A 16838-nucleotide genomic window follows, 5' to 3' on the forward strand; every position below is an offset into this window, starting at 1 on the left:
AATGCCCCTCCCCTCCTTGATAAAGGAAGGAGAAGGATAAGGGAGAGAGACTTATGGGTTGGAAACTAAACTACACAGCTTTAATGAAACAGTAAAGATAAAAAGGAGAATTACTAAATATATACAGATATACATGAAAATTGATACCGTGTTCCTCCCCCCTCTCCCCCAATAACTCTCACATCACCACCGAGGCTGCAGGGCAGCCCTGGGAAAGTCCAGGCTGGACTCCTTGAGTCAGCAGCAGTCGGGAGCTGGAGGCAGGAACACACAGATTCAGGCTGGTCCAAAGGCAGAGGAATGGATGGAATCCTCCCAGGATGCTGTAGCAAACAAGGAGAGGTGAAGAAGCGGAAGAAGGAAGGGGTTTGACCCGTGCGATCCCTCAAATTTATACTGAGTATGACATGTATGGGATGGAATACTTGTTTGATCAATTTTGGCCATCTATCTCTTCTGCTCCTCCCCAAAGGAGGGTTTCAGGCATGACCTCTTTACTCCTTTTCTCCTTCTGGAGGGCAAAATGTTCCTCAGAACTGAGCAGTGTCCTTGGTTCAGTCCCAGAAGCAGACACTGACTGAGAAACTGGCTGTTAATTTCAGCAAGTGCAGCTGCTTAGGAGAGACTTAGCTGAAAGCAAAAGGACAAGACAGAAAATCGCCTTTATCCTGGACCAAACTATGACACAGGTACATGCTTGGTACATGCTTCTCAAAAGTCGGGCACATGCAGCTCACATGCCTGGAACACGCCGTGCACACGCCTGGCACACACTGGGCACGTGCCTGGCACACGCAACTCACACGCCTGGCACACAGTTGGCACATGCATCTCACATGCCTGGCACGAGCTTCTCGCACCCATCTCAGGCACTGGGCATACGCCTGGTGCACGTGTTTCACCTGCTTGACACACACTTTTCACACGCCTCTCATGCGTGTGGGACACACCTGAAACACTCCTGGCACATACACCTTTAACACCTGGCACACACCTGGTACACACATCTCACATGGTTGGCACGTGCCGTGCACATGCCTGTCAGTGACCTGGAGTGAGGGGAGTGACACACGGGGGGGTAAAACTGAGGGAAGGTTACGGGGGGGACACGGGGTGAGACAGAGGGGACGAGACGATGTGACAGGAGGAGGGAGACAGAGGTGACACACGGAGGGGACACGGGGAGGGGATGCAACACGGAGGGGACAGGGGAGTGAGACGGGGCGGACACAAGACGGGGCAGACACACGGGGGTGCCATAGTTGAAGGAGGAGCTCAAGCGGCAGGGGCAGCAGCCTCGGGGAGGGGCGGAGCGCAGAGGGCTCCATGTTCCCTCCCATTGCCTGCTGGGAGCCCGCCCTCTCTTTCGCCCGCCCCTTGCTTCGCTGCCGATGCTTCCCTGCGCTCCTTTCCTCAGAGCTGGGTCCCCATGGGAATCCACATCCATCGGGTGCCGGGCAGAGCCCTGGAGCCCCCTCCTGATTCAGCCATCCGCAGGGACCCTCAGGCACCCATCCCTGCCAGCATCCAGACCGGGTTGTGTACGGATTTGTACAGATTGCCATTTTCGTTCCGTACCCCGTGTGTTACTGCTTTTTCCCTCTTCTCGTAAAGCGAAAAGGGAAAAGGCAAGGGAACAACGGGAAGGGGAAGGGAAAGGGGTACTGAGCTCCAGGCTGTGTGTTCCGCTCTGGAGCAGGGCCAGCCACAAAGAGCTGCACACCCACACCCTGGGCACATGGGGCAGCCCTGGTCCAGCCCAGGCCCTGGCACCTGGGGCTTGTCCTCACCAGGGTCTCTCCAATCCTCCACATTTCCATGTTCTCGACCTCTCTCAGGAACTTCCTCCAGCCCAGGAACTTTGCAGGGGTTCGGAGGGCTTTTCCAGAGGCCTGCAAAGCAGCACAGGGTGGGAGCTGGCACCACAGCTGGGAGAAGGAGACCTTTCACCCTCCTCCTTTGGGCAAGGCTGCAAAGTGTCCCCACCTCCTTCTGGGAAGAGGCAGCTGGGGACAGAGCCTGAAGGATGGGGATTCAGTGCCCAAGGCAGGGACCCGGGACTGCCACCAGCTCATGTGTCATGCTCTGCCAGCCAGCAGCAGAGAGATGGGCAAGAGCTGCTGAGCTGCTGCCAGGGCTGGGGCAGAGGGAAGGGCAAAGCAGGGGGACAGCTCTGAAGTCTGTACCTCGGCCACACTCTCAGTGCTGTCATGCATTCTGAGCAAGAGAGAGACCAGGGCCCTCCGGATTAACTTCTCTACCTATCTCTTCTGTCTGCACACCACAGCCCTCATCTTCTCTCCAAAGAGGCTGATGGAGAGCTCCTGCACCTGGCTGGGCTCCTGGGAGGAAGGAAGGAAGGAAGACAGGGGCACTGCAGCAACAGCCTCTCCCTACCCACTGTTCCCGTGGTTCTGAGTGGGGAGATGCTGCGGGGTGGTGGGGCTGGGGGCAGCGGAGGCCTCATCCTGCCAAGGAGAGGCTGTGCTGGGCTCCAGAGCCCAGAAGCCCTCCCAGCAGAGCCCAGGAGCATGTGGAGGACAGCAGCCCTGCCCAAGTGCTGCCCGTGGGGCTGGGCTCGAGGGCAGCTGTCCTTGTCCCATGCCCCTCTGCGGGGTCAGGTCCCACAGCAGCCTTACATCAGCAAAGAGGGGTGGGAGCTTTGGCCCCAGCACCAGAGTGATGTTGATGGCTTTGTCCTCTGTCTTGGGAGCAGCCATGATCTCCCTGAGGAGGAGCAGGCCCTGCAACCTGATGTCTCTGCAGTTGTCCTGCAGTGTCCTTCAGATGCCGTGCAGCGTGACTCTGTCCCCTTGTCAGTTCAGGTGTGCCCAGGCAGGTGTTGGAACAGACCTGAAGAATCACGGAATCAGGGAACCATCATGGCTAGAAAAGACCTTCAAGATCACTGAGACCAAGTGTCAGTCCTACACCCCCGGAACCACCACATCATCTCCCCAAGCACCGAAGCTGTCCCTTTGTTGGACACCTCCAGGGATGGAGACTCCTCCATTGGCAGCCTGTGCAAATGCATCTAAAAAGATGGCTGCTCAAGTCTCAGGCAAGGAGAATACTCTTTGTTCATTCAGATGCCTCTCCCCTGGATGCTGCTTTGAGCAGCAGGTTGTTCAAAGCTCCCCTGTCCTTCAGCAGCCTTATTGTCTCTTTAGCCACCTCTGTCATGAGGATCACATCTCTCTTTTCCCATCTGTCTCTCTAAACCCTTTCCCATGATTCTTCTTCACTTTCTCTGTTTGAGTTTTCTTGGCTGGCACAAAGGAAAACTCCTGCTGTGCCCGTGTGCAGTCAGTTCTCTAAGGAGAGCAGGTGGGAGGTAGTGCAGGGGAGCTTTAACCTCCAGCTGCAGAGAGGAGAGGAGAAGTCTGATGCAAGGACCAGGGATGAAGTCCCCGGAGGGACATGAAAGGAACTGTGGGACTGGGGGGAGTGAGAAGTACAGTTGCCAACACAGTGTCAGACCTCAGGGAACTTCTGTCACCTTTTCTCTAAAATGAAAATCATTACATGATCTGTGAAAAAAAAGCTACCACAGACCATTTTCCTTAATCATATTATGAAATGTTCCTTCTTAACTACAGTGTTTAAACCTCTCCAATTAGCTGCACAAGTCTGGAATATGTGCAGAATATCCCATGGAGAGCCATGGCCCTTTAGTGCTCTCTGTATTTCAATGAGCCCCAGGGTGTGTTTGGTGCTGAGTCCATGATCCTCAGGTGCTGAGAGATGAATGAACAAACTGCTCCAGAAGTCAGAATGGAACCTGAAAGTACCTTGAAGCATTGACTGGGTCTCAGCTGTAAAGGGAAAAGCTGAGAAACTGCACCTACCCCATCACAAAGCCCTGGTGGTGCTGTCAGGAGCTAATGGCTGGAACTGCCTGGGACCATGTCACAGAATCACAGAGCCATAGAAGGGGTTGGGTTGAAAGAGTTAAAGATCATCTTGTTCCAACTGCCTGCATGAATGGGTAGGGACACCTCCCACCCAACTGAAGCCAAACCTGTCCCTGTCCCCATGGAACTCACTAGAAATCTAGACACAGAGAGACAAAAGCCATCTCACCTTCCTGCCCCTTTTCCTCAGCAATACTCAAGTTGTTCAAATGTAATTTTTTTTCTAAAATTTTACGTGTTTTATATAATAGGTGACATCAACCTGGTGCAGGGTACTCCAGGGCTGCAGATCCACATCTGGCCCTCCGTGCTCCTCCATGGGCTGCAGGGGACAGCTGCCCTCTCTCCACAGCCTTCAGGGGAACTTCTGGTCTGGCCCTTCATTCACTGACCTTGGTGTCTTGTGGAGGGCTGGCAGCAGGCTTCCACCCCCTTCTCCATGGACATTTTGGGCATTTTGTGCCACAGACATTCCATGGTCACCCAGGGCAGCTGCTGACTCCTGAGGGAGGTGCTCACCTGGTAATGGGAACTCTCAGTTGCCACACCCCTTATAAAGCCCCAGGGTCACTGCAGAGACCCCCATAGCAATGGTGTCCAGACCCTGCATCACAAAGCCCTGGTGCTGGCTGTGGAGACTCCCAGGCCTGGAACTGGCTGGAACTGTGTCACAGAACAATGGAATCATGGAATGGATTGGGTTGGAAGGGTTAAAGATCATCTGGTTCCAAACCCATGCATGGGTAGGGACACCTCTCACCCATCTGAAGCCAACCCTGCCCCTGTCCCCATGGAACTCACTTCTAAATCCCATCCACAGCATTAGCCTCAGTCAGAGCTGGTGGACAGACAGCTGAGTATCAGCCAGGTGTGTGCCCAGGTGGTCAAGAAGGCCACCAACATCCTGGCTTGTAGCAGGAATAGCATGGCCAGCAGGAGTAGGGAAGTGATCGTGCCCATGGATAAAGACAGGAAAGTTTTTTAACAAGTTCTGGACACTGAGGCACCATCACATCCTTTCATGAGGACTTTGGATCCCTGATGACACTGTGTCCCTCATCATCTCGTGAACTTCCCACCCACCACATCACCCACCTCTTCAATCCAGACATCACCAATCTGGCTACAACAGGACAATGGAAGAGCATGGCAAAGGGCTTGCTAAAGGCCAGGTGCACCCCATGCCTTTCTGTCCCCTGCCCACTCTGCTTCAGCAATCCTTTGTGCTTCACCTGCCTGGAGCAGGCTGGACCCCATCACTGTCCCAGGGACTGAGGTCATAGAATCATAGGATCCTAGAATGTTAGGGGTTGGAAGGGACCTCTAGAGATCATCCAGTGCAACCCCTCTGCCAAAGCAGGAACACTCAGGGCAGGCCACACAGGAACACACCCAGGTATGTGTTGAAAGTCTACAGAAAAGGAGACTCCATAACCTCTCTGGGCAGCCTGTTCCAGTGCTCCCACAACCTCACAGTCAAGGAGTTTCTCCTCATGCTGAAGGAGAGATTGCTATGTTGTAGCTTAAACCCTTTTTTCCACTGAAAAGAGATTGGCTCCTTCCTTTTGAATACAACCTGTTGCCTTCGGAGAAGGCGAGGCGACCTGGTTCAAGAACAACTCAGCAACCAACCTCAGGTTGCTTGGACCATCAGCTCACAGACATCAATATGATGGATGGCAAATGGCGTTTATTCTTTGGAAGCACCTTGTTTTATAGCCTAGGTTTGCAACGTCACTTCCGCCTGCTTGCGTCAGGGGTCCATAAATTTATTGGCTGTCCGGGGGTCTAATCTTTCCGTACAGCGCGAGATCTTCCGGTCGCCAGACCCTAACTCCCACATTTCCCCCTCTCCCCATGCTTAACTAAATGGGCAGAAGTACAGACGGCTTAAAACATTAAAAATATAAAAATGTAGTGATTATTAGGTTTGTGTAAAACATAAGGCACACCAAACAAGTGTGTTTGTAGAGGTATCACGGACAATCAAAATCACACGAAGGCATTGCTGCCTCCCCCAGTGAAGGCTATTTTGCCCCTGTTTGGAGGTTCAGGTGTGGGCAGGATGCCTGCCAACTGGTTGTCCTCTCTTCCTACAGCTACTCGAAGCTGTTAAGCGAAGGTGAGAACCCTCTGGCTGTCTTCCCTTCCTGCAGGTATTAAGATTGCCCACTGTGAAGCCAGAAAGGGACGAACTGGAGTAATGATATACTGTGAAGCCAGAAAGGGACGAACTGGAGTTATGATATATGCAGGCAAAGCTGAAAACCATATTGCAGCAATCCACTGTGAAGCCAGAAAGGGACGAACTGGAGTAGCGGCGCTATGTGTACTATTATAGCTACTGAACAGACATCTGTTCCGGAAAATGTGGACACTAGACATGCAGGCAGATAGAGGAGGCATGCCAGAGGAAATGGAATTTCGAATCTCTCCGCATTCTACTAACAAAGAGATTTGTATCACAGCTTATATTCTATTGGCTACAGGAAGAGGGGCCTCTGACTTCACATTTCCCCCCTTCCTATGCCCAAAGATACATTAATAATGTTAGTTAAGAATCTATCATTCCTAATCATTCAGTGAAATTCACACTATCTATAAAAACTTGTGCAAAATTATCCCTTATCCCTAAGTTACAAAGTTAAAGCACCATGTTAGAATCAGTTAGTAAAACATAAAAAAAAAATCAGAGGTAGTTTAAAGCTATCTAAACGACACTGTAGGAATGTTTGCTTAGAGTAGCTGCCTACGTTCTAAAAAGAGAATATTAACTCTCTCAAGTCGGCTTTTGACGAACGACACTAATCTGTTCAGGATACAGGGTCCGAAGATTAATGTCAGGACGAATATCGCAATTGGACCTATCAAGGTTGATATCAGGGTTGTTAACCATGGAGATTGGTTAAACCATGACTCAAACCATCCCTGTTGGGTTTCCCTATCCTTTTTCCGTTGAGCCAGTCTCTCTCTCAATTTTGCCATGGAGTCTCTAACGACTCCGGTGTGATCGGCATAAAAGCAACATTCCTCTTTCAAGGCGGCACAGAGGCCTCCTTGATGGAGAAACAGGAGATCTAATCCCCGTCTGTTTTGCAACACGACCTCAGAAAGCGAAGAGACAGACTGCTCCAGAAAGGACATGGATTTCTCAATCTTCTCCAGGTCTTCATCAATGGCAACTTGCAGCTGGGTCAGGCCTCGCTGCTGACTTGCCAGGGAGGCCACTCCCGTGGCTGTACCGGCAATTCCCGGGCCAAGCAGAGTTGCCAAGGTAATGGCTGTCAGCACCTCTCGTTTTTGCAGGCTGTAGCCCGTCTGTTCCCACAGATGGTACAGATCTTCTTCTGGGTGGTACAGGACCCTGGGGGCAATCAGAATCTGAACACAAAAGTCATTAGCAAAATCGAAGCGTTTAAGGGACACGCATGGCGTTATTCCCAGTTGGTGGCAAATCCACATCCCTGGTGCAAATGGGATTGCCCACGCACGGGTCTTATCTATCGCAACGACTTTTGCACAGGCGGAGTAGCCCCGGCTTGCTAAATCAGTGTTGCCGAAGCATACCCCCCTGCCACTGACTTGGCTCAGGGTGATTCCCTTTCGTGGTGTGTCCCATTTACATTGGGCAGGGTCACTGTCAGACGAATACGTGAAGGAGGCATTGATTGCGATACCCTCATGAAAGGGAGGATTCACATCATAGCACAACCAACAGGAATCCGTCAGATTGGGGTCAGATTGGTTCAGTGACTGGAAGGCAGCGTCCAACACGCCAAAAAACGGTTTACCAACCACATGTTGGGCGTCTCCAACCGGTCGTTTTGGGAGAACTGTCTCCTCAAGTGACAGGGGACTGGTTGCTATGGAGGCGGAGGTTGGCAAGCTGCTTCTCCTCCGCTGATCATCACTTTTAATTACAATATTAGGGCCAACCGCTGTATTGCTCTTAATTTCCCGCTTTTTGATAAAGAATAGACCTCCCCTATCACCTCCAGTCTCCCGGTACCTGAAACCCCATGTCTTACCGACTGTCCACCCCAGGTCATTTTCTTCGGTGACATTCAACATAAGATATCTGCACCACCCCTTGTTTCTGAGTTTAAACCACACCGCAAGATTGTGACCCCGGTGTGGACGAGGTATGCGTCTAGCGCAGTTGCTGAGACCCCATTGTACCCTCAAGTATTTGTCTGGCCCTGCTCCTGGTGCCCAATCAGAGGCTATGGTCTCACAGCCCCAAGAGGCGCAATAGAATTGGTCAGGGGCATGGCAGTACAGCCATGGCATGGCACAGCACCGGCGGCGGGGCGGAACGGGCTGGGGCTTGGTGGGTTCGGACCGCCCCCTTTCTCCTTTTCGCTCTCCCCGCCTTCCCATCCGCGCGCACCCATCAGTTCTGGCGCCCCCCCCTCGTCTCCGGCAGAGGCATTTTCGCCCCGCCCTCCCCCTTGGGGATCGGCGCCATCTTTGGGCGAGTATGGAGGCGGTCTGTGCCACGCGTCATCGGCTTTTGATTTTTCGGCCGCTTCCCTAGCTTCCTCAATTAGACCGCTCCAAACGGATTCTGTTTGTTTTGTCTCTTCCGCGGGTGGGATAGGGTTTGCAGGCTGGGGTGGGGCGTTCCCCTCCTGCCGGTCCGCCTGGGGACCGTCATCGGTTGGGGGTGCAGTCTGCGTGGCTGCACCGACCCCGATTTTCGGGACGATTAGCAAACAGTCCCTTGCCTTCGTCCATGTCTCCTGCTCCTCTAGGGCTTTTTCCAAGGTGCCCCTGACCTTCCCCCATGCCTTGAGGGATTTTCCCGTGCCACAGGGACACCTCCCACCAGACTGAAGCCAAACCTGTCCCTGTCCCCATGGAACTCACTAGAAATCTAGACACAGAGAGACAAAAGCCATCTCACCTTCCTGCCCCTTTTCCCCAGCCATACTCCAGTTGCTTGAATGTGATTTTTTTCTAAAATTTTACATGTTTTATATAATAGGTGACATCACCCTGGTGCAGGGTACTCCAGGGCTGCCGATCTACATCTGCCCCTCCGTGCTCTTCCATGGGCTGCAGGGGACATCTGCCCTCTCTCCACAGCCTGCAGGGGAACTTCTGTTCTGACCCTTCATTCACTGACCTTGGTGTCTTGTGGAGGGCTGGGACCTCCTTCTCCATGGACATCTTGTGCATTTTGTGCCACAGACATTCCATGGGCACCCAGGGCAGCAGCTGACTCCTGAGAGAGGTGCTCACCTGGTAATGGGAACTTTCAGTCTCCACACCCCTTATAAAGCCCCAGGGTCACCACAGAGACCCCCATGACAATGGTGTGCAGGCACCAGACCCTGCATCACAAAGCCCTGGTGGTGGCTGTGGAGACTCCCAGGCCTGGAACTGGTTGGGACTGTGTCACAGAACAATGGAATCATGGAATGGATTGGGTTGGAAGGGTTAAAGATCATCTGGTTCCAAACCCATCCATGCATGGGTAGGGACACCTCTCACCCAACTGAAGCCAACCTTGCCCCTGTCCCCATGGAACTCACTTCTAAATCCCATCCACAGCATCAGCCTCAGTCACAGCTGGAAGACAGACAGATGAGTATCAGCCAGCTGTGTGCCCAGGTGGTCAAGAAGGCCACAAACATCCTGGCTTGTATCAAGAATAGCATGGCCAGCAGGAGTAGGGAAGTGATCTTGCCCATGAATAAAGACAGGAAACAGTGTTGGAAGAAGTGCTGGACACTGAGGCACCATCACATTCTTCCAGGAGGACTTTGGATCCCTGATGGCACTGTGACCCTCATGATCTTGTGAACTTCCCACCCACCACATCACCCACCTCTTCAATCCAGACATCACCAGTCTGGCTACAACAGGACAATGGTAGAGCATGGCAAAGGGTTTGCTCAAGGCCAGGTGCACCCCAGGCCTTTTTTTCCCCTGCCCACTCTGCTTCAGCAATCCCTTCTTTGTCCTTCACCTGCCTCAAGCAGGATGGAACCCAACACTGTCCCAAGGACTGAGGTCATAGAATCATAGAATCATGGAATGTTAGGGGTTGGAAGGGACCTCTAGAGATCATCCAGTCCAACTCCTGTGCCAAAGCAGGATCAGCCAGGGCAGGCCACACAGGAACACACCCAGGGATGTGTTGAAAGTCTCCAGAGAAGGAGACTCCACAGGCCCTCTGGGCAGCCTGTTCCAGTATTCCCACAGCCTCACAGACAAGAAGTTTCTCCCCACGTTGAGGTGGAACTTTCTATGTTCTAGCTTAAGCCATTGTTCCAAAAAAAAGAGATTGGCCCCTTCATTTTTACACTCACCTTTGAGATATTTACAGACATTCACAACATCCCCTCCTTAGTCTTGTTTTCTGAAAATTAAACAGCTCAAAATGTCACAGTTATTCTTCATATGAGACATTTTCAAGACTTGGATCGGATGTTAGGAAAACGTTCTTTACATAGAGGGCAGTGGATAAAAGAGAAGAGGATGCCCAAGAAGGTAATTGTAGCCTTATCCCTGGAGATATTCAAGATGAGGCTTGAGGAGGTCTGAGGAGGTCTACTTTTCTGGTAGACCTTATCTAGTAGTGGCTGGCCCTGATAATTGAAGGGGGATTGGATTAGAAGGACTTTAGAGGTCCCCTGAAACACAAATAAGTTTGTGATTCTATGTTTCTATGACGATATGAACTTTGACCACCTCAGTTACCATGAAGAGAGCCCAGAGGTCACCCCAGATATGGTTTGGAGGCCCCAGGCACATGGCCAGTCTGCAGAGGTTGATGGGCCAAGGCTCAGTGCTATGGAGACTGGTGACAGTAGACTAGTATCTTAGGACTTCCTAAAGGGTGGGTTTGGGCATGGTGGAGCTTTTCTTCAGAGTGGGGAACAGCTTGAGCAAGAAAGAATGGCCCAAATGGCACCTGGGGATACCTGGAGTGGAGAGCAGAAGAAAGAAATGTCACTGCAAGGGCCATGCTGGGGAACACCACATCCCCCAGAAGGAGCCTGGATCAGCCCAAGGCTCTGTGTGCCAAGGCAGAGGCAGGGAGGACACAGAGATGTCAGGAGAGGAAGGGGACAGCAAGGTGGGGCAGGCGGGTGAAGGAGCAGAGCCTGCAGGGCAAGAGGCACAGGGGATGGGACAGCCCAGGACAGACTGTGCTGGAGAGGAGAGAGGGAAAAGCTGTGGAAAAGCTGGAGGCACACTTGGCAGAGCCAAGCTCTCCATGCCTTTGCTGATGGCTCTTGTCTCTGTCCCTGATGGCCATGGGGAGACAAGTGGAGCTTCCAGCAGCACTGGGGCTCAGGGCCTCCTTGTCCATGTGCAGGAGGCTGGGAGGTGCCGTGCCATAGTCCTGCCCTTGGCATTGCCCATCTCCACATGCCAGTGCTGCCAGGAGAGCCCTGAGGGCTGAGGGAGGGACAGGATCTCCCTCTCTTGCCAGGGGCTGTGGCTCAGGGCTGGCACCTTTGGGGAATGGGCTCAGGGCTGGGCCCTTGGCAGTCCTGACACACAGCCAGGCTTCCTCAGCACCAGAGCCACCTGCACCTTCCTTTTCCCCACCTGCCATCACTGCCTCCTGCTTCCTGCTCCCCCCACACCCTGCAGGGGACACTGCTTTCTCCGGGCTGTCCCTCAGGGGCACCCAAGCACACAGCAAGAAACTCTGGAAACTTTCGACTTGGACTTTGCCTTGGACTTTCTTGTGGAGAAAGAAGCTTCTGCATCTTCCTCTCCTTGCCTCTTGAGCAATTATCATGGGCTCAGCATCAACCCCCCAGAGGGCTCCTGACAGCTGTGAGCTGGGCTCCTGGGATGGAGGGAGCTGCTGGCAAGTGGGCAGTGCTGCAGAGAGAGAGCTCTGGGCAGGAGCAGCTCCTCTGCAGAGCGCAGCAGGGCTGAGGGCACTGCCAGGGTATCTGGGGGAGATGAGCAAGGCAGAGAGAGCTTCAAGGGGGTGAAGATGGAGGGGATGAGTGCCAGCTGAGTGGAGGAGAAGCTTCCCAGCTTCTGCCATGGTGAGTGTCTGGTGCAGGGCAGTGAAGCTGGTGCAGTTCCTGGAGGCATCTCCTAAAGCTGTAGAGCTAGAGCTGCTGGGAGCTGTAAGGGGGGAAGGGGCTGGAGGTGGAAGGGGAATTGTGAAGAGGAGTGAGGGGGTGTGTGCAGGCAGGGGTGCCCAGGGCTGTCCTTCAGAGCAGGGTCCTGCAGACCAGGGGCTGTGTGCTGGGGCAGGGACTCTGCTGCCTGCTTGCCTGCCAGGGGCAGCTCTCAGCCTGCCCGGGGAGCTCCCTGGTGCTGGCAGAAGCTGTGGCTGGCAGGAGACAGGGAGCACAGGGCAGGCTCCTGGTGCTGCTGAGAGAGGGATGAATTGCTCAGGGCTGCTCACAGCTCCAGCTGATGCCCAGAAGATTTCTGAGGGGACTTTTCAGGAGTCCCTTCAGGGCAGGGCTTTCCTGCTCCTGGCTGGGCTCTCCTCAGGATCGGCTTCCACTTGTCTCTCCAGGACATGGAAAGCTCTTTCTTCACTCTGCAGAAGGCACACAGACCCCACTTCTTTTATGTCTTGTCTGAACTCCTTATGAGCCCCTGAACAGCCAGAGATGCCCCTGGACAGGTCCTGCTGCTGCCAGGAGGGGTCTGCAGGGCAGAGCTGAGCACTCAGGGGGTGGGATGGGGGCTGTGAGCAGTGACAGGGAGGAGAGCTGGGGACAGAGAAAGAGCTGCAGGCAGCAGAGATGGGCAGGGATGGAGAGGGAGCTGCTGCCTGGAAGAGGATGGCAGGGGGGATTCCTGCACCTCCCAGCCATCCCCTGCAGAGCTGCTGCTCTCCCTAGAGCTAAACCCTGCTCTCTGTCACACAGCACAGTCCCCCAGCCCTTCAGATCATGGGCACTGAATTCTGAGCATCCTTCCAGCAGCCCCCTTCCCCCCCCCCCAAGACAGGAGGAAAGCTGGAGTCTCTTCCTGTGTCTCCCTGTCCTGGCTCTCTTGCCAGCAGAACTTTGCCAGGTTCCCCTCCTGTCCCTGCTGCTTCCCTTCTTTTTGCTGGGCTGCGTGGTGAGGATTTGGGTGCAGCTCAGACACTGATGCTGCAGGTCCTGTCCTGCTGCTGTGTCCATGGAGGAAAAGCATCCAAACTTACTCAGATTTGGGGCTGTAGGGACTACAGGATATGGGGCGGGGGTCAGCTCACCCTCCCATCAGGATACCCCATCTTTAGGGTCTTTGCCTCTTTGTGCAGCTGAGAGCAGGACTGATGGACAGAGCAGCTGTCCTCACTCTGCACTAAGGGACAGTCTCATTTGCCTCTCAGCACCCAAACACTTTTAGTTGCAGAGAAGAAATACCAGGGGCTTCAGCATTATAATATTCCTCATGTGTTTTTGAGAAACTCGACCAGACCAAACCATGCTGAATCTGCTCTGCTCTGCTCTGCAGGCTGGTGGTGCATTGGGCTGACAATGCTGAAAATCTCTCGGATTTTAACATTGGATTCAATGTCAGATCAACATTTCCTTTTTTATTAATTCCTGTAGGGCAGGACTGACTCCTGCAGAGCCCAGAGTTCAGACGCTGCTCTGACTGACACCATCAGCCAGCACCAAGTACAGCTCATGAATGGGACCAGCAAAAATCCTTCCTGTATGAAGTGAGGTGGTTTGGGGATTTCTATGAATTTCTAAAAGAATTGCTCAGAAAAATCAGACCTGACTTGCTTATGCCTTTTCTTTCTCTGACAGTGCACCATTCCCAGAGGCAGCACATGTCCAACAGCAGCTCCATCAGGCAGTTCCTCCTCCTGGCATTTGCAGACAGGCAGGAGCTGCAGCTCTTGCACTTCTGGCTCTTCCTGGGCATCTACCTGGCTGCCCTCCTGGGCAACGGCCTCATCATCACCACCATCGCCTGTGACCACCACCTCCACACCCCCATGTACTTCTTCCTCCTCAACCTCTCCCTCCTCGACCTGGGATCCATCTCCACCACTCTGCCCAAAGCTATGGCCAATTCCCTCTGGGACAACACAGACATCTCCTACATGGGATGTGCTGCACAGCTCTTCTTCTTTTTATTCTTCATTCAAGCAGAATTCTCTCTACTGACCAGCATGTCTTACGACCGCTACGTGGCCATCTGCAAACCCCTGCACTACGGGAGCCTCCTGGGCAGCAGAGCTTGTGTCCACATGGCAGCAGCTGCCTGGGGCTCTGGGTTTCTCACTGCTCTGCTGCACACAGCCAATACATTTTCCTTGCCCCTCTGCCAGGGCAATGCCCTGGACCAGTTCTTCTGTGAAATCCCCCAGATCCTCAAGCTCTCCTGCTCACACTCCTACCTCAGGGAACTTGGGCTTATTGTGGTCAGTGCCTGCTTAGCTTTTGGCTGTTTTGTATTCATAGTGGTTTCATATGTGGAGATCTTCAGGTCTGTGCTGAGGATCCCCTCTGAGCAGGGAAGGCACAAAGCCTTTTCCACGTGCCTCCCTCACCTGGCTGTGGTCTCCCTCTTTGTCAGCACTGGCATGTTTGCCCACCTGAAACCCCCCTCCATCTCTTCCCCATCCTTGGACCTGGTGGTGTCAATTCTGTACTCAGTGGTTCCTCCAGCAGTGAATCCCCTCATCTACAGCCTGAGGAACCAGGAGCTCAAGGGTGCTGCGTGGAGACTAATGACTCAATTTTTTTCTCAAATAAGAAAATGCTCAATTTTTCATGCATATAATTGATAATGTATCTCATATCATTACTAATGTCTCTCATAACAGATTCAACGTGCCGTCTGTGACTTCTGACGATGGAGGCTTTTGGCTCTCTTTTACAATAGATAATGATGTGCATAAAAAAATCTTTCATTGTTCATACCATTTCCAGTTCTGTGGTTTTCTTTCTGGTGTTAAAAAAAAGGCTGCTGGAAAGGTTATTTTAAATAATTTCTATGTTCTCTGGGCATTGCAATCGATAAAGATTCCAGCAGTGAATTCTTTACCTAATGTCCTTTTTCTGAGACTTCTCTGGTGTTGGGTTTAGATCCAGACACACTTGGAGTTCCCTGGGAAGAAATTTAGGAAGCAAGGGGGTTCACTCTGACCCTTGTGACCCAACGGGAAGTCCTTCCTCATTCTCTCCTCTGATCCCTGAACAAAACCCTCCAACCCTGTCCTGGCTCCATTTCTACTGTGTTCTACAAATCACTGCCTCAGACCTCTGTTTTAGTCACTTTAGTTTTAACCCCTCGACATCCCTTCCACATAGTAACAGAACAATCCTTGACATCAAATCCTATTAAGTCACAACTTGGGCACTCCAGTATAGAAAAGGCATCAAGGTGTTCGGGAGTGTCCAAAGGAGAGCAACAAGGATGGTGAAGGGTCTGGAAGGGATGACTTATGAGGAGCAGCTGAGGTCACTTGGATTGTTCATTTGGGAGAAAAGAAGGCTGAGGGGAGACAGCATTGCAGTCTGTGGATCCTCATGAGAGGAAGAGAATGGGCTGGTTCTGATTTCTTCACTCCTGTGACCAATGACAGGACCTGGGGAAATGATAGAAAGCTGAATTATGGGATGTTTAGGTTAGATATCAGGGAAAGGTTTTTCCACAAAGGGCAGTTGAGTGATGGAACAACTTCATTGCTTGAAAGCAATGACCACTTTCCCAGAGAAGTGGTCACAGCACCAATCCTGACTGAGTCCAGGAAGTGTTTGAATGATCTCAGGCTCACGGTGTGATCCTGGGGGTACCCTACAAAGGACAGGAGTTGGACTTGATCATCCTGATGGGTCCCTTCCAACTCAGCATATTCTATGATTCTGTGATAACACATTTGGTATCAGCAAGAAATGGAGCCAGGTCCTTCCTGGGTGTGCATGATGGGAGGGTGAGAACCAATGGGCATCATCTGAAAAAACAGAAGTAAAACTCAGAAGCTTGCTCCTCATCAAGACATTTAAGCACATCTACCAGAGAGCTTCTGTCATATCCATTCCTGCAGCTTTTCAAGAACAAAATTAATAAAGGCCTGAGCAACCTTCCCATACTCCAAAGCCATCCTTTATTAGACCTGATTAGGTGGTCCTATGATTCCACTGATGATCAGCCTTCTGATCATCTTTGTGGCCTCCTCTGGACTTGTTCTAACAGCTCCAGGTCCTCTTTGTGCTTGGGGCTCCAGAACTGGACCCAGCACTGCATTGTGGTCTCACCAGAGTGGAGCAGAGGAGCAGAATCTCCTCCCCTGACCTGCTGGCCACACTGCTTTTTGTGTAGCTCAGGCCATGCTTGGCTTCCTGGGCTGCCAGCACACCTTGCCAGCTGGTGCTGAGCTTCTCATCAACCAGCACCCCCAAAGTCCTCCTTCTCCTCAGGACTGCTCTCAATCCGTGCTCTGCCCAACCTGTATTTGTGCTGGGGATTGCCCCAACCCAGGTGCAGGACCTTGTGCTTGTCCTTGCTGAACCTCATGAAGTTTGCATGGGCCCACCTCTCCATCCTGTCTCTTTGCCTGGACAGTCTGTGTCTGGAAAGGTGACTTTAGAAATGGTCACTGTATCACTACCACCAGGAAAACTCTTTCTTGAGGTTTTGAACTTGGTTAGCTCTTCATCCCATCTTGGGTGTAGCTGGGAGGTGTTGTACATTTTCTGACATTATTGATATTCTCACCCCACTGTCCCCAAGAAAAATCCAAACCCACAAGTGAGGGATGGGCTCTGCCTTCTCATTACGTGGGGTTCAGAGAGTGACCTCAGTGCTTCATAAAAATATTAAAAAATAAAATTCATGGCTTTAGAGCCACCTTTACAGAGCATTTGACTCTGCTCTAACAAGGCCATGGGGATGCCCTGGCAGCAATGGTCTCCAGTGGAGCCAATCAATGCTTCAAGGTACTTTCATGTTCCATTCTGACTTCTGGAGCAGTTTGTT

At 52.3% G+C, this 16838-nt stretch overlaps 1 protein-coding gene across 1 annotated transcript; it reads left to right on the top strand.

The window, feature by feature from the left end:
• The first annotated feature begins 13668 nt into the window (after positions 1-13668).
• Positions 13669-14643, top strand: LOC115600217 (olfactory receptor 14A16-like). The gene has a single exon (XM_030468504.1). The coding sequence runs from the start codon at positions 13681-13683 to the stop codon at positions 14641-14643; it is 963 nt and encodes a 320-aa protein (XP_030324364.1). The 5' UTR covers positions 13669-13680.
• Positions 14644-16838: the final 2195 nt, after the last annotated feature.

This window comes from Calypte anna, unplaced genomic scaffold (genome assembly GCF_003957555.1).
Source record: "Calypte anna isolate BGI_N300 unplaced genomic scaffold, bCalAnn1_v1.p scaffold_147_arrow_ctg1, whole genome shotgun sequence".
NCBI lineage: Eukaryota > Metazoa > Chordata > Aves > Apodiformes > Trochilidae > Calypte > Calypte anna.